Here is a 25081-nt window from a genome sequence, read left to right as displayed (position 1 = left end):
TACCTCCACAGATGCTTTCCATGTCCTTCCCTGGTAGCATCTTAGAAAGCAGGCTGGACTTCTAAATGCAGTTACACCACTCCACTTAGCCAGCCATAATTAATCATTGAGGAAGCTGTATTTTTCTGAAGTTCTTCCATTCTAGGTTTTCCTAGAATGGAAGCATAGCAACAGCACTAGCACTGTTATTTTATTGTAAATTCGGTTTCTTTAAGATTGATTGGGCTTGGAACCAGTAGCTCTTGCCTAAAATCCTACCTACTAAGGAGGTTGAGATCTGAGGATTGCATTTCAAAGCCAGCCCAGACAAGAAAGTCCATGAGAATTTAATTCCAGTTAACCATCAAAAAGCTGGAAGTAGAGCTGTGGCTCTAGTGCTCCTGAAAACTAAGGGACAGTGCCCGGGCTTTGAGTTGAAACCCTAGTAGCATTCCCCCCCCCCTTCCCCACCCCCAACATGCACACACACACATACTGATTTCCTTCTGACAACAGAAAATGAATTGTCTTCTTGATTTAAAGCTGAAGTGTTTACACTGTGAAGACCAGGCCCCAGGCTGATGGACATGCTACTTATTCATGTATCTCGGAGCTGCTGGGCAGATGCTGAAAGATGTTTTGGATGGGCTTTGCTGGACCTGGTAGAAGGGTAACCAGTAGCATGGGGGAAAGAAGCCCAAAGGGTAATACTGACACTTTGCATTGGCTCCCGTGATGCTAACCATAGCTTTTACCCAAATGGTACTGTGCAAAAGTGGAAATCTGTCATGTTATTATATAATCATAATCCATGCGATCTTTATATGTAGTAGGTGTTCCTGGCTCTGGTAACAGTGAAGTGACACAACGTTCTTGAAAGAACACCAAGGGTGTGTGCTCAGCCTCCAAACAGCCCTTGCAATTTCCTTTAAGAGGAAACAGCCAATGAATCATGACTTTACTAACTGAAAATTGTTTCTGGGGAGGTCCTGTGTGAAGTGGAAATGATCTGGCCATTACAGTGATGCCTCCATGAGCCCTGTATGTGTTTTGGAACAGCCGGAAGAAACGACTCAGTGGTGACTTGACAAATGGGTTTGGCATGCCACCGTGGGAGCAGAGTGACTATGTATGAACTGGAGCTGCAGCCAGGTTCTCCACTAGCTGCACACCATTCCATTCTCTATACTTAAAATAGGGTTTCAATCTAGAGATTCACCAAGAGGTGAATTTTATATAAGATATACCACTAAGGCCTAAGTAATTTTAAAACAGTGAAGTTGTAAAATTTCCCATGACAGCCAGACATCAATGGCTCATGCTTATAATCCTAAGTATTCAGTAGGCTGAGATCTGAGGATCACAATTCAAAGCTAGTCCAGGTAGGAAAGTCCATAAGCCTCATATCTCCAGTTAATTACCAAAAAAAGCTGGGGTTGGGGCTATGGCTCAAATGGTAGAATTCTAGCCTTGAGTACAAAAACCAAGGGACAGCTCCAGGCTCTGAGTTCAAGCCCCAGGACTGGCACAAAAACATCACATGACAGTGGCCAAAGACTGAAGCTGATAGTCCGTTTGCCTTTCCTCTCCTTGGAAAGGAGTCCAAGGGGTCAAACTTGTCCATCAAGCTCTGACAGGGTATATAGGGAAGAGGATGGCCTGTTACTCAAAACCATATAGCAGTTCACACTAGTTGGAAATAGGCCCTTCTAGGGTGATGTGGATCATATTACTGGATGCTTATAAGCCAGGGGAAAAGACATTTCTCAGGTGTCAGTCTGGACTCATGTGTAGTTTCCTTGGCCCTTCCACACTGCTCTCATTTAATTGTTATTTTGGAGATTTTCCTGTGACCAGCCTGAACATGTGAGAAACCTCCAGTGGAAAGAAGTATAGGTTACTTCATCTCACTGAAAATGCAGAATAGAAGAACCACTCTGCTCACTGGCTTATGGGCCAACTATATGGAAGAATTCTCTTACGACCATACTAAGGAGTTTCATGCAAGTCCTGGTTCTGGGGCTCAATCATTTATAGGTGATACTTGTTGCTTAATGGTAGATTAGTGTGTGAGTTCTGTTTCTATCTAGTTGTAAAACTATATGCTTTTTCAGTGCTTCTACAGAATCAGAGATGGAGTTGATAATACTTATTAGGCAGGGCTTACCACACCCAAAACACCGAAAAAATAAAAAAAAAAAACCAAGATGCCAGAGATCTCTGTCCTTGGGGGCCGTATAGTAAGAACACACAAGTATTTGACAGGTGCTAGAGGCTCGTGCCCATAACCCTAGCTACTCAGGAGAGTGACATCTGAGGACCAGGGTTCAACATTGGCCCAGGCAGAAAGGACTGTGAGACTCTCATCTCCAATTAGCCACCAAAAAGCTTGTAGTAGAGCTGTGGCTCAAGTGATAAGAGCAGCCTTGAGAAAACAAAACAAAAAAAACCCCTGAGATTGGGAGACCTTGAAGTCAAGCCCTCATTACCAGCACAAAATACTATGTATTATTTTAAGAAAAATATAAAATGTACTCCAGAATATGAATAATATAGAATACAGAGTATAAATAATACAAAATAGCTCAAATAAGATGATGCTTTTGGTTTTACAAGTGGATGAATGACACCTGGGTAACGGGACTACAGTAGTGACTGTGTGTGTGTGTGTGTGTGTGTGTGTGTGTTGTGGTTAGTTGCCTCTGGCTGTATTCCTGTGAGACTGAGATCATTGAAAATAAAGGCCCTACCTAAATCCTACTGAAATTCCTACCACTTAATCTGTACCAAACAGACTATAGTTGTTCCGTAAGTCTTTGTTTATATTCTTTTCTAGGACTAGGATTTGAATTCAGGGCCTCACACTTGTTAGGTATTGGCTCTACTACTCCACTACCCCTAAATCTTTGAGTTTGAATGGGGAGGTATGAGAGAGAAAGTCAGTTGGAAACGTCTTGGAGAATGATTGTACAGCTTGCAGGCTTTGATGGCTGCATGGTCCTTTATAGACAGGAAGTAGCTTATGCAGGAAAACCTCTACATGGTTAAATGTTGTATGGTTGGGAGGGAGAAGCACTAAGAAGTATGAGATCTGTTGCAGTATACATAAATCTCTAGTTTCAGTGATGAACTAGCTAGTTAGCTTATCGAATGCACTAGAAAAATCTTCTCTTTTTCCAGCGAAGGCTGTTATCACTGATATACAAGTTGCTATCGAGATCTTCATCTGCCCTTGAATCCAAGGACTCTGTGCGTGTTGTGATATGGTAAGTAATTAAAAGTTAATATTGGAAATGAATGAACTCAAGCAGAAATAATGGCTTTGACTTTTTGGCCATGTGAACAGAGATCATGCTTCTTCCTGGGCTACCACCATCCACATGGTGAGCCCTAGACAAGAGTTATACCAACCCCAGCCAGGCCATTCCAGGGAGCCAGAAGGAGATAAGTCTATAGGTAAAAATGCCAGGAGGGGACCTGGTGTGACTTTTGGGGGTGAGGGGAGGTGATAATGTGGTTTTTTTTCCACTTCTCCTTTTTTTAAAGATTTATTGGGGAATAACTGATACAAAATAAATGGCACATATTTAGAAGTGTAAAACTTGAGCACTTTTCACATATTATGGAGAAACTATCACCACACTCAAGACAATGAGCATATCAACCTCAACCATTTCTTACATTTGTGTGTGGGTACACATACTGGGGCTTGAACTCAGGGCCTTGTGCTATCAGTTGGTTTTTTTCAGTCAAGGCTGGCACTGTGCCACTTAAGCCATGTAAACGAGGTACACATACATATATTATGTATACTTTTACTATGTGTGTGTATTTCCTTTTTCCAGCTTAGACATAGAAAAAAAAAAAGAAACTCAAGGACTATGGCCTTGGAAGTAGTTTTGGTTTGGTTTGGTTTCGATTGGTCATGAGGCCTGGGTGCTGTCCCTGAGCTCTTTTTGTTCAAGAATAGAACATTCCACCACTTTGAACCACTTATGGTTTCTGGTGGTTAATTGAAGATAAGAGTCTCATGAACTTTCCTGCCACAGCCCTCAGATTTCAGCCTCCTGAGTAGTTAGGAACACAGGCATAAGCCTGGTAGGTGTTTGTTTGTTTTCGTTAGTGTTGGTTTTTTTTAAGAGATAAAGGGTAACACCTTAGGAGCTGAGCTGACTTCTGTGCCCAACGTCAGTTGATGATCCTGTGTCAGACAAAGGCCAAGGTTTAAGATGATGAAGCAGAGTGGAGGCAGGATATTGTTGACTTTATAGGGATCATTGAAGCAGGTGTGTTTAATTAGTGTGTGAGGGTTTATGGGGCCCCTCCATGACTGGGGTAAGCCTGGTGCTTTCTGTTGCAAAGCTGTGGAAGAGGCCCTGGTACTGGCAACTGGTTCAGTTGGTGCCACTGCATCTGTGTGAGATGGGCTTGGCTAGCCAGGAACATATTTTCCTCTTCCAAGGTAGGAATATCACTCTACCTCTCCCTGCATGGTTGCACCATGGAGTGAACCTAAGTAGGGTCAAGACTACTCAAGTGAGAGGCATTACATCTGCTGGTTGGTCTACAGCCAATGATAGGTTCACTTGTGGCAATCATTCTTTTATGGTGAATTATTTGGCTCTGCACAGTACTTTGTCCCGTCATTCTATAATCAAGAAGCATAGGTGGGGTAGGGGCACACCCCCCATGGCATTGTCTAGGCCTCACATCTTCCTTCTGTGGCAATTGAATAGGAGCCAGGAGGCCTACCCTGTGCCCCTGGTGGATGGCTTCCAGCAGACTTGGCAAGTGGAGGTGGCGTTACCTGACCCAACCCTGCTGGTACAGACTGAGGGTAGTGCCTCCTCTTCCCCACAGGAGCCCTAGGGGTCACCTTTTCCTCCTGGTAGTGGGTCTTAGAACTCCTGGCACCTCGAAGGAAGACCACTCCTTGTGACATGAGATGGGAGTGGGGCTGAATGAGCAATGCGGGAATTCAGATGTGGGTGACTTTTCCAGAACCTACTCACTTTGACCTAGAAGGCTCAGGAAGTCTAGAAACATCTTGTGGGTTTGGGAATTTTCAGGCTTTGAGGTCATCAGAGGTGGGAGTCGGTGCATAGGTGTGTACATGCGTGGAGGAGACACACAATTGGCACCCTGGGCAGGGCTCTGCAGGATGTGCTTCTGCACATGGATAACCATGTACTGTGTCTATAGTGGGAGCTGGAGAAAAAGCACCAGCAATCCCCCTCTCCCCACCAGGCCTGAGTCACTTCTGGATACCTAATAAGAAGGAAACGACCAGTACTGAAGAAGTGGCTCAGGCAGAAGAGAGACCAGGATGGGCACCTAACCCTTTTATCTTAGCTTGATATTCTCCTCCCCTTTGATCTGCTCCCCACCTCCCCAAATCCCTAGGCCTATTCCCTACCTCTCAAGGCAGTCTTCCAGGGTTTATTCTGTGTGGAAGTCCTCCAGGCTTAACCTCCCTTGCACTGTCCACATATGCACAGTCCACCAAGGTGGGGCTGTCCACAGAGGCTCTCCAGCACTTGGAAGTGTGGTTCATGGAAATGAGAAACTCCTGTTTATTTTAATACATTTAAATGTAAAAACTAATAACTGATTCAGTCATTTGTAATACTTTTAAGTATGCTTGAGCAGCTGTTTTTTTCAACTGTAAATCTTGTGAAACCTGAGCACAGAGCAAATGTTTACAGGGAAAACATAGTATCTGAATCCAGATTGTTGCAAGAGTAATCTACACACCAGATTTTCTCAAGAGTTCCTATGGGGAAACTAAAATATCTCGTTAAAGTACTGAGTATACTGGGGATGGGAAGGAAAAAGTGGGATAGAGCAAAGGAAGGGGTGATTTATTCCAAAAAGGAATTTACTCATTACCTGCCTTACAAATGGTAGCCCCTCTGTACATCACCTTTATAATAACATATATATATACATATCTACAGTGTGTGTAGATAGATAAGAGAGCCAGCTAGATGGATGGATAGATAGATAGATAGATGAGTCATGCTACTGATTTATCCTTCTTAGTATGGCTTCTAGGAAGTCTGAAGTATGTGTCTAGCATTATACTTTATTTCTATTGGACTGTGTGCTCTACATTGTTTTAGCTGCATTTAGAGGAGGTGAAAGCCAAGCTGAATGGGAGCCTGAGTTCCACTGTCACCCCATGCTTCTCATCAGTGACCTCCCAGCTTCTCACATCAACCCAGACAAGCCTTGAGTTCAGGAAATGGGGAGAAGGACCATGGAGATCAGAGAAGCTCACTGCTTGCTCTAGGAAGTGCCCTCCCCAGTGTCCCATGACAGGGTGGGGGACAAGCCCAAGGCATGAGCATCTCAGGGGAACTTCTCTGTCTTTTCACCTCTTGTCATAGCTGCAGGGGCCCATGGCATCTGGTAGGGGAGAATTGAAGACTTTTTTTTGTGTGGGGGGGGTTTATGGGGCGTGAACTCTGGGCCTGGATGCTGTCCCTGAGCTCTTCAGCTCAAGGCTACCACCCTACCCCTTGATCCACAGCTCCAATTCCCATTTTCTAGCGGTTATTTGGAGGTAAGAGTCTCATATGCTTTAGTGCCTGGGCTGGCTTTGAATGTCGATTCTCAGATTTCAGCCTCCTGATTACCTAGCATTACAGGCGTGAGTCACCTTGCCCGGCTCTTACTACTCCTTAGAGTTCCTCTTGAAGGGACCAGAGGAGTCTAGAGGGTTTCTATTGTTTCTCCTCCAGACCTGAGCCAGCTGAGTCACCTCCCAGAGTAAGGTACTTGTAGGCAATTCACCTATCTCTTAGGGCTGTTAAAGTGAAAATGGGAGGCTCCTGTAACTAACAGCAATAATGATGGCGCCTACTTGTAACCCACACAGGACTGCCTCTTTTAGCAAACCAGGATGTGAAATCTGGTTTTAGACAAAAGGCTATAAAGTGATAGCATGCTTTGGAAAGGGATCCAAAATGAGGGACCAGACAACCAGGGGATTGGGGGCTGTGTATCTGCCACATGCAATACAGTACTCTCAGGAGAAAGACTTCGGGGAGGTGTCCTCATATTCATATCATTTTGGTTTCCAGCATCTCCCCTCTTTTCTATCCATCTCTTCAAAGATGACTTGTTTGGTTATTGTTGTTTTAGAGACCATCTTGCTATGTAGCTCAGGCTGTACTTGAACTCAAATCCTCTCGCCCCAACTTCCTGAGTGCTAGGATTATAGGTATGAACTACCATACTCAGCTCTGATTTGTTTTTCAAGGTGACAGCCTATCTCCTCCCTGAGCCTTGCAGTAATTACTCTCAATTTCCTGTTAAGTAGACAGCTGTATGGCCTGGAGCCATTTATTCCAAAGGCCTGCTCCCCAAGTTAAGTAACTATCTTTTTCCAGATTCTAAGCCCTGGACACAGTAACAAGACGATTCGTTTTTCCTGTTGCCATCACCACATGGGGGTACTTACAACCTCCCCTCCCACAAAATCAACCTGGTGAAAAACATTTTATTATAATTTCTTGTATTTACAGTGTATGTCTTTGTTACAATCATCGGTGCAATAAATACACAAGTGCTAAACAGACCATTGTCACAGTGGCCTCAATCCAAAAGGCACAGGGACTAAAGGGTGCTGCCAAGCCCCAAGATTAGCTGGGGGGAGTTTTCAGAGAGTTTCATGAGGGAGAGGAATTTAGGCCCTTAATTTGAAACAGTATTGAGAATTTACACAGCAAGTCCTAGAACATCTCGAAATGACAGCTACCGGTGTTCATTAATTATATCAGAAAATAGCAGAATCCAGAGGATCAGGAGCTCCTCTAAGAGGCAAAAGAAAGAAAGACTGTAGAAGACGGGGACCTCCCTACTCTTTTCACTTCTGGGCAAGTCTCTCCTCTCTCAAAACTCATCCAGGAATACAGAGTTTTTGGAAGGGCAGTTTCATGGTCTGGAAGAGTTGATGCTGGTTTCTGAGTGACAGTGTTGGACCAAGGCCAAGACGCTACATAAATCACATTACTTGAAGATAAGCATTGTCCTTGATGTCACTTAATGCTACGCACCCAAGGCTGTCACCCCAGATACACAAACGAGATCTCACTAAGTCATCCATAACTCTGCCTAGTGAAACAGACTATGAAAAGTTGTGGCAGCAGAGAAGGTTTTTTAAGTTACAGGGAAGACTAGATTTTAAAAAATAGATATTAGAAAGAAATATATACTTTAGAGCCAACTACCAGTGGCTCAGGTTTGGAATCCTAGCTACTCAAGAGGCTGAGATCCAGAGGAGCTCAGTTTAAAGCCTGAAAAGTCTGCAAACCTCCAACTCCAGAATAATCAGCAAAAAGTCAGGCTGGGGGCATGGTTCAGGGGTAGAGTGCCAGCATAGAAAACATGCTGAGCAAATATGAGGCCCTGAGTTCAACCCCAGTATTAGCAAAAGAAAAAAGAAATTCAAGCTTCAAGAGAACATTCTACGCTGTCAAAATGAGATGAGAATCGGGAGATTCCTGTAAACTGCAAGGAACTAGCAATTAGGGCAATCTCTACAGGGGTCTCCTCTCTGCAGGAGGGAAATGAAGAAGGAACAGAGTCAGAGAAACTACTTTTGTGGCCGAGGAGAAGCAACATTCCATTATCACTGGTCCTTTAGTACCAGGACCATGCCAGCCCCTGCTTGTGTAGACATCCTCACAGAGGAATGAAGTCCTGATTCCAGGATGGCAGTAAGTGACACCACAGAAGTGGCAGAAATGAACATTCTGGTAAAAGAGACAAAGCTCTACAATCATTTTTACATCTGCCTATTTCCCATAGGCTCAAAAGCAGATTGGGTCATCCGAGAATTCACAACTACTGTCAGAGAAAGCAACTCATCTTCAAGGAATGGTCCAGTTCGAAAACAGGAAATATAAACAGCTACCTGTAGGCAGTTAACTGGTTTGATGAGCCACTTGTAGTTCCAGTTCCTACCCACGGGAGTTTCCCTAGTCTCTCTCTCTTCCTCATCTCCAGCCTCCCCACTTTCTCTCTGCCTCTGTTTCTTTCCCAACAAGATATAGAACTTGAGGCTATCTGCTCTAAAGTCCAATCAGTGTGTCTGACCCAAAGGACAGACTGGAAACACCCCCAACATTTTGCAAGTCATCCTGTGCTTCCATTTTTCTCCCTGACACCCTGGCCCTTCTTGTCTGGTTAGACTGAAGAGTTGAACAGAAAAGATGGAGACTCTGTGGATGATGACTCTGCTGAGGAACGTGAGTTTTGAAAGTATCACCTAAGCAAGAGAATATACATTCTCGTCTGAAAACTTGGAAAGGGTGCAGAATTGAAGGGCAGTTGAAAGCATACCTACTAAAATCCTGGACCGAGATGTTTTCCAAACACAACTACCCACCAGGAGATGGCTTGGTTTGTGACCCACAGTCCAGCACTCTTAGCCATCTCTCACCCAGCAAGCAACTTGTCCCATCTGTGGCTCACACTGGGGGTGACTGACACCAGGGCAAAGGGGCTCCCCACAAAGGTCCGGGGTGTTTACAGATGAAGCTCCAGAAAAACACCTTGAGATATTTCAAGTGTCTGGAGAGCCAATGTGTATTGTCCAAGGCAGGGTCTCTCTTTGGGCTTCCGGGAATACCAGGGACCTCAGGCATGAGCCTCCATCTCCTTTTTGATGGCTGGTTTGTAAATGACTCCTTTGCTGTCGCCTTTTTTGCTACTAGAACACAGAACACATGGCTTGTTAGTCACAGAGGAGACAGAGCCCAGAACAGCCCAACCCAGGCCGGGAATGAGGGAGCTTTAGAAGGCAGGCTCCTCTCTCTGAGGCCTTTTCCAGTTCTCCAGTTCTTAGAAGGAAATACTATCCCTCCCCCAAAGCATTCATCAACGACTTGTTCATTTTCCAACTGTTCCTTTAATGCCTAAAAATCCTAGAGCTGCACTTTGAAGAAAGTCGCAAACTATTAACTCCCATAATTCCTAGGAGTCTTTTTTAAATTTTTCTTTTGATAGCAGGAAAAAATGTATGTTTTAGAAGAAGCCACATGTGATAATAACACATGAACAAAATGTATTAGTAGCTAATGTGAAGGGGAAATCAAGTTCTCCATTTTTCTTAGTAAGGAGGTAAACCTTCCGGCCAAGTACTGATCACTCATACCTGTAATCCTACAACTCAGGAGGCTGTGATCTGAGAATCACAATTCACAGCTAGCCCAGGCAGAAAAGTATGTGAGACGCTTATTCCTAATTAACCACCAAAAAAGCTGGAAGTGGATCTGTGGCTCAAGGAGTAGAACATCAGCCTTTTGGGATATGGAGAACTCTAGACAAGAACCTGATTTGAGCCTCAGTACTGGCACCAAACAAACACTTGGCTGCTCCTATTAGGCACAAATCATGGTTGCAGAGTAATTAGTAATGGCTCATTAATGAAGCTGGTGTGCACTCTAAGGCCTGCGTAGTGACTTTGAATGACTCATGAATCTCTGGTGTTTGGGAAACAGCTTTCTAGAGTAGGATGGAGGCTCTTCCTTTCCTTAATCTGCCTTTCCAGGCACACCATCATGGACCCATGAATTACCACTTCTTGACCCACTCACCTCTTCTTCCTTCTGAAAAGCCAAATGGACACTGCCAGGACAACGCAGATGCCAAGAACACCAGCAAGGGCCACGGATAGGATGACGCCTGGTGAAGAGGCAGGGGCACGTATTACTCCTCCTTCTCCCTCATCTCTTCCCACAGTGGGCAGGGGTGGGAAGAGTCATGGCCTAGCACCCTTGGTAAAAGATTAGGGTCCCATGTCACTTCTCAGATTCTAGTCTTCGGCTTAGTGGACTGGCTGGAGTAGGGAGCCAGAGTGACTTTTCCAGCAGGGTTTCTCAAAGATGCATAGAGATCAGTGGAAGAGCTTGTTCAAAATAGAGACTTTTCTCAAGCTCAACCCTCAAAAGAGACTCAGATTCCATCTGTTTGATGTGGGACTCAGGAGTCTCCATTTTAACCAAACACCTCCAACTTGATGCTGGTGCATGATTTCTGCAAACCACACTTTGAGAAACACTGGACTGCAGAATCACTTACTTAATTCATCTTTGCTTGATGGATTGAAGTCCTGTTGAGTTGCTCCTATCTGTTTGGCCTCTTAAATTGCACTGCACAGTCCAAAGCGGTACTTGACATCCTAGCCCACTACCCAAAGCACATGGCCAGTCCCCTGACTGCCACATTGGGCTGAGGTATGTTTTACAGGCTATGTCCCTCTCCCATGACTTAACCCAGTCTCCAAATGATTAGACATTTCATTAGCAGATCATTTGATTGGCCATTCATCTTTGAATTAAGAGAGTGATTTGAGGATAAGACTGATAGTAAAGAGGGAGACCAGAAGCCAGAGCGACAGTCAGAGAAGCAGAAAGGACTGGCCGGAAGGATCACAGACCCCAATCAAACTGAGAATCACCAGCTCACCCAGAGGAGGCATGCACAGCCTGCCGGCCACATACCCACACTCAGTCCTGTGTCCAGAAGCATTCCCACTTAACAAGGGGAGGAAAGGTTGGAAATTAATCCGGAGTCAAACCACACTGGATATGACTAGACTGTTGAAAAGCTCGATCTTTTTTCATTTGATGAGTAGTCACCCTTGGCTCCTTGACGGGAGCAGAGGATGCTTCCCTAGAGACCTCCACTGCGACCACACACACACACACACACACACACACACACACACACACACACATACACATTCACACGCACACATGCGCCTCTCTCTCTACCCCCCCCCCCCACCCGGTCCTTTGCCACTGAGATCCTGTGAGAACCAGCAGAGGGCAAGGGCTCAACTCGATGCTTGGGCCACTCCACACCTGGGGAACCAGACCTCCCTTCTCCTATCCTGTGGCCAGCATCTAGCTGGCTCCTCAGGACCCATTAGCTCTCTTCCACTGTACCTCCATCCTTCTACAGTCTTACATGCAGCCCTGGTTAGGCTTCCCCAGGTAGACTCAGGCTGCTGTGAAATGCGAACACCACCAGCATAGAGGACAAGATGGCCTATTGCTATCCTTGCTGGCCATCACGAGTGGATCATCCTCCCCCAGCCCCATCCCAAGTGGCAAGTAGAGTGACTCCCCTGCTCAGATTCCTTGCCCCAGGTCTCTTATAACCTGAACACAAGAAATAGTCTATGACTTAGGGAGGTGCTAAAGTCTAGAGTCTCCCCTGGGGAAAGCATCATGTGTTTGTATAGTACACACTCAGTCCCTGACTAGCCAAGGGTCTCTACACAGTACAACCTGGTGTTGGGTTTTGTTTGTTTTGTGCTAGTCCTGGAGCTTAAACTCAGGGCCTGTGCACTGTCCCTGAACTTTTTGGCTCAAGGTAAAGACTCTACCACTTGAACTACACTTCCACTTCTAGGTATCTGGTGGTTAACTGGAGGTAAGAGTTTCATAGACTAACCTGCCCAGGCTGGCTTTGAACCATGATCCTCAGATCTCAGCCTCCTGAGTAGCTAGAATTACAGATATGAGCCATCAGTGCGTAGCTTTTGGGCTTGTTTTTGTTTAAAGTACTGAGACCTTGGGTCTTGGAATAATAAACAAAGGAAAAGCACTGGCCACAGTTTCTGATGAAACCAGCTCTGGTGAAATACCCTTTGGTTCTTTCTTTCTAGATGCTTGTAGTGAATCATTTCTTCCATAGTGACCTCAAATATCTGACAGTCACAGCTGAGCAGCATCCTTCTGTGGCTGGAAGTGGCAGTGGCACCTTAGTTCTGTGGTCTTTTTTGTATTGTGTGTGTGTGTGTGTGTGTGTGTGTGTGTGTGTGTGTGTCCGTGTCCCAGGGCTTGAACTCAAGGCCTGAGCACTGTCCCTGAGCTTTTTGCTCAAGGCTAGCACTCTTACCACTTGAGCCACAGTACTACTTTCTGTTTATGTGGTGCTGAAGAATTGAACCCAGGGCTTTGTACATGCCAGGCAAGTACTCTACCACTAAACCACATTCCCAGTTGCTGACAAAGTCTGTGGAGAGCAAGGTCACTGGGTAGGACTCTTCTCAAAGTCATGGGGTCAGCATAGTGGATTCTTTGAAGGGAAAGTCTGGCTCCTCCCATCCCCTGTGCACTGCTTTAACTGGACTAGGTCCTGTAGAAACCTGCACAGTTTAATCCATTGCTCTAGCCTAGGCTTGTACTCCTTGGATTCAATGAAATGAGCCCAAGCAGACCAGGAAAGCTCCAGAGATGGACACGAGTCATTTTCAGCTAAGACTTTGATGCAGCCCAAACAATGCAACTTGACTGAGCAAGCCAGGAGCCTAAGCTGCTAAGGGACGGGAATGCTAGTGGAATGTCATTTAATAGTCATGAGGGTGCCTGTTCATGACCCCCTGGGGGGACAGGAAGATGTGGACAGAAAGTTGCCCTGCTAACAGAGGCAGTGCCAGCCATCAAGGACTCAAGGACCTCTCTGCATAGGGGTTTGGGTCCCACGGGGGCAGAGCCAAAGCATCTGCTAAGTTAAGGGGACAGGAAAATCCCATGAGACTTTGAGAGCAAGGCAAGAACTACCAGGGCGATTGAAGAACTACAGCCAGGAGAGAGAAGCCAAGCCTGTAATTCACAGTATTAGCCAGGGAAGACCTGGGCTGCCATAGAGAACAGGCATTCAAGATGACGTAGAGAGGGACAGAGCCAGAGAAAGTTACATTCACATCAAAAGAAATGGCATACTTCTAACCAGGGATAAAGACAGCCAAATTCTCACCAAAGAACAATGGGACAGGGGAAAATGGCAGCAGGCTCAGAAACAGAGGGTGGTCTCCTGAGCTGCCTGGTGGAGAGTACTGCTGAACACACAGAGCATCGTTGGGTGAGAGTCAGGGTGAGCAGAGGCACACGACAAACATCAACACATAATGCAAAGAGATACAGAGAACTGGGTTCTCTGGTCCAGAAACATACAGACAAGACAACTCCTCAAGAAGGTGAGGAGTTTGCCTCAAGGGCCTTGCTACCTGTTCTGGCTGGCTCTGGAGTTGCTGTCTTCGCTGGTATCTGGCTGGACCAGGGATGCTGGTTAACTGGTTTTTGAGGTCTTCTGAAGCCTCAAGTATAAACACAGACAAGTCCAGCCCGAGGAACAAATACTCACCAGTACATCTTGGGGGTACCTGGAACAACAGTCTAATATTTTCTAACTCTAGTTTCAAGTCTGATTGTGGAATGTACTCCTTTTTCCTTTCAATGTCTTGCTTGAAAATAGGGACTGTTTTTGTAGGTTCCAGATTATATTGCAAAAATATATGCATTCATGGATGCATCTTTGGCAGGCTCATAAGAGAGGCCAGGAGAGTTTAGGATTACCAGGGGTTCAACTGTTTAAGTACCTGAGATCCAATTTTGCTGGTAAGAACTCTTTTATTATGTGGTTACAAACCATAGAGTCAATAAGTACAATGCTGGTGTTCTCTCTGGATAATGCTTTGGTTAGTGGGAGGAAAAAAGCCAACATGGGACCAGCTTCCAGTGGCTCACACTTATAATCCTAGCTACTCAGGAAGCTGAGACTGAGGATCCAAGTTTGAAGCCAGCAGAGGCAGGAAAGTCTAGGACACTTATTTCCATTTAGCCAGAAAAAAAAAAAGTAGAGGTGTGACTCAAGTAGTACAGTACCAGCTTTGGGTGAAAAACCTAAGAGAGAGCACCTAGGCCCTGAGTTCAAGCCCCAGTATTAGACACTACTAGATGACACAAGGGAACTAATTTTATGTAATTATCGTAGGTTCTGAAGACTTTATCCCTCAATTTGCAGCAAATGCAGGCCGGGAACAGAGAGGTACATTGTTCTGAGGGTCTGAATCCTTGGCAGTGGGATGCTTACCGTGCCAGCCCTTAGTACCATGAACTGCCTTCGGTGGCCCATGCCACCTATGCTGAGGGAATGAGGGGCCTGAGGGATGGGGACTGTAATCCCTGTCAAGCCAGAGTGACAATACCCTAGCACCACTAGGCAACGTCCTCCCGTGCCTCGAAAACTCTACACTCATCTTTCATTTTTCAACATATGAGTTGATTTTTTAACACAATTGAGAAAAAAAAGACAACTACAGTTTGACAAGTAGGTAGGCCCGTGGGAAAGTCATCCTAGAGAGATGACCCTGGTGAGGGAGGGTACATAAGTCAGTTACACCCATTCAGCAAGTTCTTAATGAGCACCCAGCAGTGCCAGGGATAAAGACTGAGATGCCAAGACTCCTTTTCTAAGCAGTTCATTGTGTGTGTGTGTGTGTGTGTGTGTGTGTGTGTGTGTGTGTGTGCGTGTGTGTAATTTGTGCTCACCTTTGCTTTGCCTTCCCTTTCTTCCCCTTCCCTCCCATCCTCTCTCTTTCTTCCTCTCATTTCCTCCTCCCCCTTCCTCCCTCTCTTTCCCCTTCTCCCTCCTGTTCTTTCCTCCTTTCCCTTCGTCCTCTCCCTCCTACCTTTTCTTTCCTACCTCTCCCTCCTTTTCTTCCTTCCTCCCTCTATTCTACTCTTCCCTTTCTTAACTACATGGTAATTTTTCAAAAATTACCCTGGTGTGTGCTAGGACCTATGGCAGAGTTGCACTAAGGAGATTGTCATCCTCTCCAGGGAAACAGAGGGGACTTCTGGGAGGCTGTGATTGGAGGGGGAGAGAGCCACTCTTGCCAAAGAACTAGAGGCTCTACATGAACCTGCCCTGCTGAGGGAGGCCCTGCAGTTTGTGGAGGCTGAGGCTAAAAGGATGGCCATAAGGGAACTGGTATGGGAAGATGGCTGGGGTTCTTCCAAGGGCAATTCTGGCCTCTGCCCCTAGAGTGCTCAGTTGTGCTGGGCTCAGGACACATGTGCACTGGGAAGGACTGGGGCATGACTTCTTGGCACATCTGACGAGTACTGTGGGCTCTTCAGCCCCAATCCAGCTGTGGGGACTTGAGGGTAGCAACTCCTCTTGTTACTCTCTTGGATACTTTGGAAGAATTGATGATATTCTTCCATCGACTCCCTTTTATTTATAAATAGAAACTTAAAGAAACACAAGGTCAATAACCATAACACATATATTCTCATCTCAAAAAATTAATTAGCCATCTTAGCTGGGTAAGAATGCTTTCTCTTTTTTGAGGGTTTCTAAAACTATGCAGGTCCCTCAGGGACAAGCAGATTTGAACCATGCTCTTCTGCACAGAAGCCCTCCCTCCCACTTGACTGTCCAGCATTGTGTTCTAAGTGCACTTCCACTGGCACTGGCTCTGACTACCCAGCAGGTGACATGCAGTTGTTTAGAGTGGCTCCACTAGAGACATGATTATAGAAACTTTTGGCCTTCTGTCCCTCCGGGTACCTTTGCCCTGATATATTGAATAGAGGCTCAAGAAGCCAAGCATGGTGGTACACACTTATACTCCTAGCTCTGTAGGGAGGAGGACTGCCATCCTTGGTTGGAGCAGGCAAAAGAGCAAGACATTATCTGAAAAAAAAAAATAAGCCCAAAGGACTGGGCTCAGGAGATAGAGCACCTACATAGCAAGCCCGGGGTCCTAAGTTCAAGTCCCAGAACTTCCACAAAAACAATGTTTATGGTTATTATCCATCATCAGCCAGATCCAGAATGGTGATGCCATTGCCTGGGAAGAGGTCAGCCTGAGAACAGTCAGAATTGTCATAGAGCTGTTAAGTCTCAGCCCCCAGGATCCATATCTACTTGGGTGGTTTTTGTTCTGTCCTATCTAGCTCCTTGGATTCTATGAAACCTAAACTTGTCTCTGGGTGAGGCTCCACCCTTGTCCATCTTGAGGACAAGCACAAGTGTTGCTTGGAAAAGTCACTTTTCAAGAGGTGCCTATTAAACTTGTACCTTTCCATGTAAGCATTTTAACCAAAGGCAACAAGAAACTATAAGAAAGGAAAAGGTTGCTGGGTGCCAGTAGCTCGTGTCTGTAATCCTAGCTCCTCAAGAGGTTTTGATCTCAGGATTGTGATTCAAAACCACCTCTGGCAGGAACGTCTGTGAGGTTCAAAATGTCAGTAATAGAAAACAGGTAAGCCTGCTGTAGGGCTTAGCTAGACTGTACTCTGTTTCTGAGTATAGTTTAGCAATAGCGAGGTCAAGGTAAGCAGATGTATCTAGTGAGACCTTGGATCCTTTCCCTAAGCCCTTGCACTCTCTCCTAGAGGGTTTACTTTTCTCATGGAAGAATGTTTGGACTCCATATCTCCATACGTCCAAAGGAAGCTCTGAGTAAACAGACCCTAGTTCCAAACTTGCCTTGTGACAGAATCTAGACATAGAGCTTCATGCTGACATACAAGCTCCACCATAAACCTGCAAATGCCAGGTCCCCATGAGTGCAGGTGCCGCAGGGCAGAAGATGATGGGGTTCACTTCTTAGAGTCTACCTTTCCTTTGCTCCTTGGAAAGCATCCTTCTGTGCTCCCCAGGTGTCTAGGAGGAGGGAGGAGAGAAACTCTGGCCACGTTTCTATAATCAGCCTCCAAATGAAGTTTGTTTTGGATTGCCATGGGTTCTCACCCCAAGGAGAAAGCAGAGCCCAGCTTGGGCTCCCAAAAGCTGCATCTCTGGTTGCACCATGCAGGAGAGCCAGCAGCAAAGCTGCATTTGAGCTCTGATTTTGACATCCAAAGCCCCACAGTTAGTCCGCAAGCTTCTGCCTGGAGCCCTTTCCATCTACTAAAGCACTCTGCAACAAAACTGCCTGCACTGATCAGCCTACAAGCAGCTACTTAGACCCGAGTCAGTCTAAGAAGATGGCTAATTATTTCCAAGGCCGTGGTCCATTGTTACAAGTTACTTTTAGGTGTCATAATCAAGTTCCTGCCCGGTTTCTTCTGATCCTCTGTAACTGCCCTCCTCAAATATTGCCCCTGTAATGTAAAGTCAGGATTGGCAGTTGTTAGAATCATAATATATCAGCACAGAAAGGATTCATATTCCTTCTCCAGCCTGGCATGTTGTGGCTAAGAAAACCTAGGAGAAAGAAAGGACAATCTTGCACATATCTTACACCCAGGATAAAGCAGTGAGGCCTTGAACCCAGGTCTCCTGACTATAGAGACCGTATGTGTTACCATGTTCCCAGGGGTGCACATAGATTCAAAAAACAGCTGATTAAGGGATAGACTCTTGAATCACAAGTAAAATTCTACCTCATCTTGGTGGGAAAAATTCCTCATTTTTTATGCAGAGTTAGATGTTATTTAAGAATTGAAGTAGGTCTGGTATTACTGGTTCATACTTGGAATCCTAGTTATTCAAGAGGCTGAGACTTGAGGGTCAAAGATTAAAGCCAGCCTAAACAGAAAAATCCATCAGACTCCCATCTCCAAATAACTAGAAAAAAAAATCTGGGCTAGAGGTATAGCTCAAGTGGTAGAGTGCCAGAAATGAACAAAAAAGTCCAGTGGAGAACAAGACAAGTTCAAGCCTCAGTACTAGCACAAGAATATAAGAATCGAAGAAGCTCCATGTAATTCTAAATATGCGAAGATCTACTTAGAAGAATAGGAGAGAGAATTCTGTATCTAGATCACATAAGGAGCGTCCTGGGAATTCAGATCATTTTACAGAAAAGAAGTGGATAGTCCTGCTCTTACAGATTCTGAGTTTTTGAGACAGGCTGTGTCACAGATTCAGTTTCAGATTGAGAAACTGAAGAAAAGAGGGACAAAAACCTTTAGTGCAATCTGGAAAGAATACAAAATACAGACCTTTGCAACCAGTTCTTAATTGACAGAGGACATAATTCAGATCATATGAATGCATGAAGTCAGAAGAGCAAATTACTAACACTTTCTGACAAGGTCCTAGAAGCAGTCTTCATCTATACAAGTGTACTGGTGGTGGTTATATCACATAATAAGAAAAAGTGCACCAGGTAAAAGGAGAAGACATGGATTCCCCATGGATTCTGTAAATCAGAATACCTGACCCAGTTGGTCCATGACTTGTACAAACCTACCCTGCTTTTGGCCATTGAAGATTCCCCATGTTGGAAAAGACTCAAGAATTGCCAGTGAGAAAGTAAACTCAGAGTCTTGAAGAAGGAAGTGGCCTCTGAGAGTTCCTGCATCCCTTTCCTGAAGCTCCGGGTTCCAGCAGCATTGAGGAGACACTGAGCAAATAAAACTCTATGCTCATCGGGAAGTCCCAGAATTAAAAGGAACAATGAGCCTATGTAACCGTAGGACTCAGCCAAACTACTAAGCTTTGTTCTCTCTGAAATCTGTCTGCTTGTGCTTATCCATGCTCCACAAGGGTTAGACAAGGCTGTGAACCTAGGTGCTTTCTTGCCTATGGCCTCAGCTCCATCAGTCCTGGAGCTGCTGTGGCCATAGCCGCAGATCATGCCCAGGATCTTACAAAGCAGCATCACTGGATATTGATGATCCTGGCTAGGCCACATGGGTGGAGGTAGCTCTTGATGTCAACAAAGCCTCAAGTAAGCTGGTAGCACATGTCTGTAATCCTAGCTACTCAGAAGACTAATAGCTGAGGATCACAAGCCAGCCAGTTCAAAACCAGCCCAGCCAGACAAACCTTTAAGACTCTATACTTCACCTTCAAAAAAAAACCAATCTGGAACTTCGAAGCATAGTTCAAGTGATAGACTGCCAGCCAAAAAGGCTGAAGGAGAACTTAAAGATCTGAGTTCAAGCCCTAGTACCAGCACAAACGAAAAGCCAAGAGTGACAAGTAAGGAGTGTGATCTCATCCAGAGGGTCCTATCATATGTCATGGAGTCGATCTTCAGGGCAGAGAACTCCCCAAGAACATTGGTTCCTCATCTGTGTGAAAGCTCTGATCCCAGTGCCCTGATGTCCTGGCCTGGGCTTTCCTGCCAAGGCTCAGGGAAGCAGAGAGCAATGGATTCCCCCCATACCCCAGCTCCTTGGCGCACCCCGGTTCCTTCAGCAGCCACAAGCTCTTATCCAACCTGCTAAGAATACTGGTATCAAGAGATTGGCTTTCTTGAAAGTAGACACAGCCCCTGGACCACCCCCTCACCTTGTCGGAAGGAGATGTACACCAGCCGCTCATCAAACTTCTGCACCTGCCGGAAGTTGTTGACCATTTCTCTGGGGGAGGGGTCATCCACGCGTGTGAAATACAGAGCTGTCTCCAAATCCAGCAGCTGAGGGGAAGAATAGACATAAACTGCAGAACATGGGCAGAATAATGCACCCTACAGGGGGCAACTGTGGTGTTGGTGAGAGATAGTAGAAAACAGGAAAACCAGAGAACTGCTTCTCCCCATTTCCTAACTCCAGGACTCCATAATTGGTTTTCATCCCTGCCTGCCATAATATTCCTATTGATTATTTCAGAATCTGGAAGGGAAGCTGGAGGGACAATGATACCCAACTCCCAAAGCATCAGGGCCCAGAATAAAAGGTCAACTTCCAGGCCCCACTTGCCCACAAAGGTGATGTAATCTGTTGCCAAGGCAACTGGGTTAGGATGTCCTGCTTTCCCCCACATGTCTCCACGCCCTCACTCCTGTCCTCCCACATGGTGCCACTCATCTGGGATTTTTCCAGCTCAGAAGCTTGTAGTAAAAGAGCATGAGTGACAGTGCAGAGGGTGAGTTGGTATGGGTGCATTTAGATAGAGGAATAGAGGAATGAGCCAGGACTTGGAACTCAGAGGCCTGATTTTGAGTCAGGTCTCAGTGGGTAATTCTTTGAACTTCTACTTTTGTCACCTCTGAAATGAAAAAGTTCAGAAGTGAGGTTCAGAAACCTGAGGACTTAGTGCCCCAGTTGGCATTAGACTGCTCCAATCCCAGTACTTGTTCATTATGGGGGTGTGGGGGCTAACCTGAGGCAATGGATACTCTGCTACTAGAGGAACCAGGCTCTCTCCCATCTGGGAAGTAAATACTGTAAATATTGTCCAGTCACTCTGTGTGTGTGTGTGTGTGTGTGTGTGTGTGTGTGTGTGTGTGTGTGTGTGTGTGTGTTCTGGGGCTTGAACACAGGGCTTGGGCACTGTTCTTGATCTTCCCCCTTTTCCAGGCTATCACTGTACCACTTGAGCCACAGCTTCATTTCCAGATTTTTTTGGTGCCTAATTGGAGACAAGAATTTCATGGACTTTCCTGCCCAAGCTGGCTTTGAACTGCAGTCCTCAGATCCCAGCCTCCTGAGTAGGATTACAGGTGTGAGCCACTGGCCTCCAGCTTCCTTCCTTTAAAAGCACTGTGAGACATGGGCTCATTTTTTTCTACCTTGACTTGATAGCATCTCTTAAAGCTCAGTCTATAATTTCTGCAGCATTTTTAGGCCCAAGTCCTATTGGAAGAGAATTTGAATCATTTTTCCAATGAAACTCCTCACCCTTTTTTTTTTTTGCCAGTCCTGGGGCTTGAACTCAAGGCCCGGGTACTGTCCCTGAGCTCCATTTGCTCAAGGCTAGCACTCTATCACTTACATAGCACCGCTTCTGGCTTTTTCTGTTTATATGGTACTAAGAAAACAAGCCCAGGGCTTCATGCCTGTTAGGCAAGCACTCTAGTACTAAGCTACATTCCCAGCCCCTCCAATGAAAATCTTAAGGGAAAAAAATCAAATCACTGGTTGCAACACGGTATATGGAGGGACCAAGATGCCACATAGACTGTGGTAGACAGTTACCTGCTTCTGAGAAATTTGCACAGGATTTCGGAAAACTGTCCAGAGCACAGTGGGATGGCAAGGAGGAGTGGTCAGGGACCCCTCATAGCGGTAGAACTCATCAGGCTTCTCCGGAAGCAGTTCTTCAACATTGAAGCCTGGGATGAGCATCTGTTGGCCTGGAGAGACAGGGTAGGGTGACAGTATCAGCCTCGTTGCCTCTGGCACAAGTGTAGCTAACCGCAGTGAACTTGACCTTTCTGGGCCATCCAGCCCAAAGGCCTTGCAACAACCCTGTTCCACCACCAGCTTCTCTTTGCCTGGTAAGCACAGGTAGCACCTGCCCCTGGCATTTCCTAAGGGTCACAAAGGTATAGGTGATGACACCCTTTTCTAGTAGTGAATAAGCATGCAAGGACCCTTACCTTTGTACTTTACATGTTGAAGATGGCTGAAGATCTTGTCATAGGATGGATTGAAGGAGCCCATCTGTAATGGAGACCAGGCAGGTTGAGCTGTGATAGAATCCCCTCTAGGCTGCATAGGACTATCAGTAGGGGACTGCAGGTATGTAACCACCACTGCTGAGATGCTCCCCAAGTAGCCACCTTATGAGAACAATTAGGGTGATCTGGGGGCTATTTGGAGTTAGAGCATGGTCCTGACCTCTGACACCAAATGGCATCCCGATTTCAGCTGAAGGCACCAGGCTTCAATATCCCAGGACATTGGATGTAGGGCATGCTCCTGGTTATGTAAGATGTGATCCTGAAAGGCCACAAGTGGCATGTCCATCTAACGTAGAACTTAGGGGGTTTTCTGAGTCCATAAGCCAGATTAAGCGGGTGTCTGGCAAATAAAGTACACACTGTCTTGGTCACTGGAGAAAATGCAAGCTAACCAGGAGTCATTCCTGATTTCTTGGATTAAAGAATGCAGGCCAGAGCCCATATACAGCAAGGAGCTTGGGTATACTAAGATTGCACTCAGGAACTTCATGGGGCATTGCAATGGTCCCCTCCCCTGTTGGTCCTTTGCAACAGCTTGTGCTGCTGAAGCTTTTGTTTCTAATGTCAAAAGAGACATGTCAGACAGACCCTGGAAGCTCATGCCTGTAATCCTCGTTACTCTGGAGGCTGAGATCTAAGGATTGTAGTTTGAAACCAATCTAGGCAGAAAAGCCTGTGAGACTCATATCTTCAATTAATTATCAAAAAGCCAGAAATTGAAGTGTAGCTCAAGTGGTAGAGTGCCAGCCTTGAGCCCAAAAGCAAGAGTTCAAGGTTCCCAGTATAAAGAAAGAAGAGGAAGAGGAGGAAGTAGAGGAGGAGGAGGAGGAGGAGGAGGCAGTATGTCCATCTCTGTTATCTAGCCACGAAGGAGCCCAGAGAAAAGAACATCTTTAAGACATGGCCCTTATTACTAGTGGATGTGCATAAAACAAAGTGCCAAACCCAGATCTCATCCCTGCTCCAATTTTGGGGGGAAAAAATTCTTCAAGCATATCTTACCTCAATGAGAACCGCAAGAACAGCGAGCCCTTCTGGCTTGTCACTGGCAGTGCTGAAGTCAGGGTACAGATCTGAGTTATAATGAACAATGTGCAGCTGCAGTAGGAGAGAAGCCACTCATCAGGGGACAAGGGACTCACTACAGGAGACGTAAACCTCTGTCCCTCCCTTCTCCATCAAAACAGACCCAATTTCTCCTTTCCTCCCAATCTTCTCCAACTAGCAAGTTCTACCAAGACAGGCTGTGCCTATTTGACTCACTTATTGTCCCTGTGTCTGACAGGCTGTCTGGAAAGTTCCAGAGGGGCAATAGACCTAAACGGATGGATGAATGGATTTCATATTAACCATGAAGGGACTGGCCTACTTTGGAGCTCTTCTCTCTATGAGCTTTCCTAATTAGTCTAGAGCCTGGAAAAAAGTGGCCTCTGGGCAGGAAACCTCTAGGTGTGATTTGATTGAATCGTAATTGATATAGCCTCAGACACGTGTTTAGTCCTCTGGTGACAAGTCATTGCCAGCATGCCATTTATTTGTTTGTTTGTTTTTGTGCCAGGACTAGAACTTGAGCTCAGGGCCTCATGTTCTTTCTGGGCTTTTTCGCTCAAGGCTGATGGTCTACCACTTGAGTCATACATCCACTTCCAGCATTTTGGTGATTAATTGGAGATAAAAGTGCCCAGGTTGACTTTGCCTCCTGATATAGGCACGAGCTACTAATACCCAGCTCAATATGTCATTTATATAAAGGTTTTATCCGCCTTGATATAAAAGGTCATAAAATAAAAATGATGCCATGAATACACACTTTTAACTTGACAAAAATAAAATTTTAAATTTTGCTTTTTTCAGGGCAGAAATTATGTTTATTATTATCATTATTATTATATTAGTGCTGGTTCTGGGGCTTGAACTCAGGGCTTGGGCACTGTCCTTGGGCTTTCTCAAGCTAGTGCTCTATTACTTGAGCCACAGCACCAATTCTGGCTTTTTCTGTGTATGTGATGCCAAGGAATCAAACCCTGGGCTTTGTGTATACTAGGCACTCTACCACTAGGCCATGCTCCTGGCCAGAAACTCCTATTCATAAGTAGATCTACATGCACAACACATGAACTTTTATTCATACTTTCCCTTTCAAGCTATGACACCTTGAAATTTTTATCTCTATTCTTTCCTATCTTATTGTCTCTTGTATTGAATAAAGCTTAATATCGACATTTTTAATCTTTTTGGATGGGCAGGGACGGGTACCATGATTTGAATTCAAGGCCTTGTGCTTATTTGACTGTCTTGCTATGGCTGGTGCTTTACCACTTAAGCCACCGACTAGCACTGCTTTTTGCTGGTTATTATAGAAATAGAGTCTATTTTACTTTTCTACATAGGCTTGCTTCAAGATCCTCTAGACCTCAGCCTCCTGAGCAGTTAGAATTACAGGCATGTAATTCTGTGGCATGATTAGAATTACCATGTCAAATTATTTCTTCTTTTGTGTATTCTCTCGTAAGGACTTTTTAGGGACCTCACCTCACCATCTTTTCCCCTACAGGATGGAGCCTACCACACTCCCATACCATGTTGGTCTGTCATGAGTTTGAAAAACAGAGGAATTCTGACCTGGGTCCTTTTCTCTTTTTTAGCAGGTCTTTAAGCTTACAGTCTATCTGAGCACTCAAGGAGTAAAGACTAAACCAGGCTGATGGAAATTCTCTGTTATGAGGTTTTATAGCTTTCACTGAGTGGTACCATATCCCTGTAATAAGAGCCATTCAGGAGATAAAGTTGGTAAGTCAGAGTCCAAGGCCAGCCCTGAGCAAAAGCATGAGACCCTACCTGGAAAATAAACTTAAGCAAAAACACCTTGGGGCTGTTGTTCAAATGGAAAGAGCTTGCCTAGCAAGCATGAGACTCTGAGTTCAAACCTCA

At 45.4% G+C, this 25081-nt stretch overlaps 1 protein-coding gene and 1 long non-coding RNA gene across 5 annotated transcripts in view; one reads left to right on the top strand and one right to left on the bottom strand.

The window, feature by feature from the left end:
- Ca12 (carbonic anhydrase 12) overlaps window positions 1–25081 on the bottom strand; it is a 59004-nt gene continuing 33923 nt past the window's right edge. Inside the window, exons 5-11 of one of the 4 annotated variants that reach the window (XM_090358231.1) lie at window positions 23153–23248; window positions 22067–22130; window positions 21663–21820; window positions 20035–20161; window positions 11490–11522; window positions 10584–10671; window positions 7464–9697 (exon numbers count right to left, since the gene is read on the bottom strand). In XM_090358231.1, coding sequence (XP_090214357.1) covers window positions 9625–9697; window positions 10584–10671; window positions 11490–11522; window positions 20035–20161; window positions 21663–21820; window positions 22067–22130; window positions 23153–23248 — 639 coding nt within the window. In that variant the 3' untranslated portion in view covers window positions 7464–9624. Of the gene's footprint in view, window positions 152–7463; window positions 9698–10583; window positions 10672–11489; window positions 11523–17363; window positions 17895–20034; window positions 20162–21662; window positions 21821–22066; window positions 22131–23152; window positions 23249–25081 lie in introns of those variants that run through there. The other 3 variants (XM_090358232.1, XM_090358233.1, XM_090358234.1) reach the window with 3 other exon arrangements.
- Window positions 1513–25081, top strand: part of LOC150046375 (uncharacterized) — an 84691-nt gene continuing 61122 nt past the window's right edge. The window contains exon 1 of the long non-coding RNA XR_016539666.1: window positions 1513–3245. This is a non-coding gene — a long non-coding RNA (uncharacterized LOC150046375). The remainder of the gene's footprint in view (window positions 3246–25081) is intronic.

The sequence above is a fragment of the Megascapheus bottae genome, chromosome 25 (assembly GCF_031878675.1).
Source record: "Megascapheus bottae isolate mThoBot1 chromosome 25, mThoBot2.hap1, whole genome shotgun sequence".
Classification (NCBI taxonomy): Eukaryota; Metazoa; Chordata; class Mammalia; order Rodentia; family Geomyidae; genus Megascapheus; species Megascapheus bottae.
The sequence above is the reverse complement of the archived record's forward strand: the minus strand, read 5'-3'. Positions and strand labels throughout refer to the sequence as shown.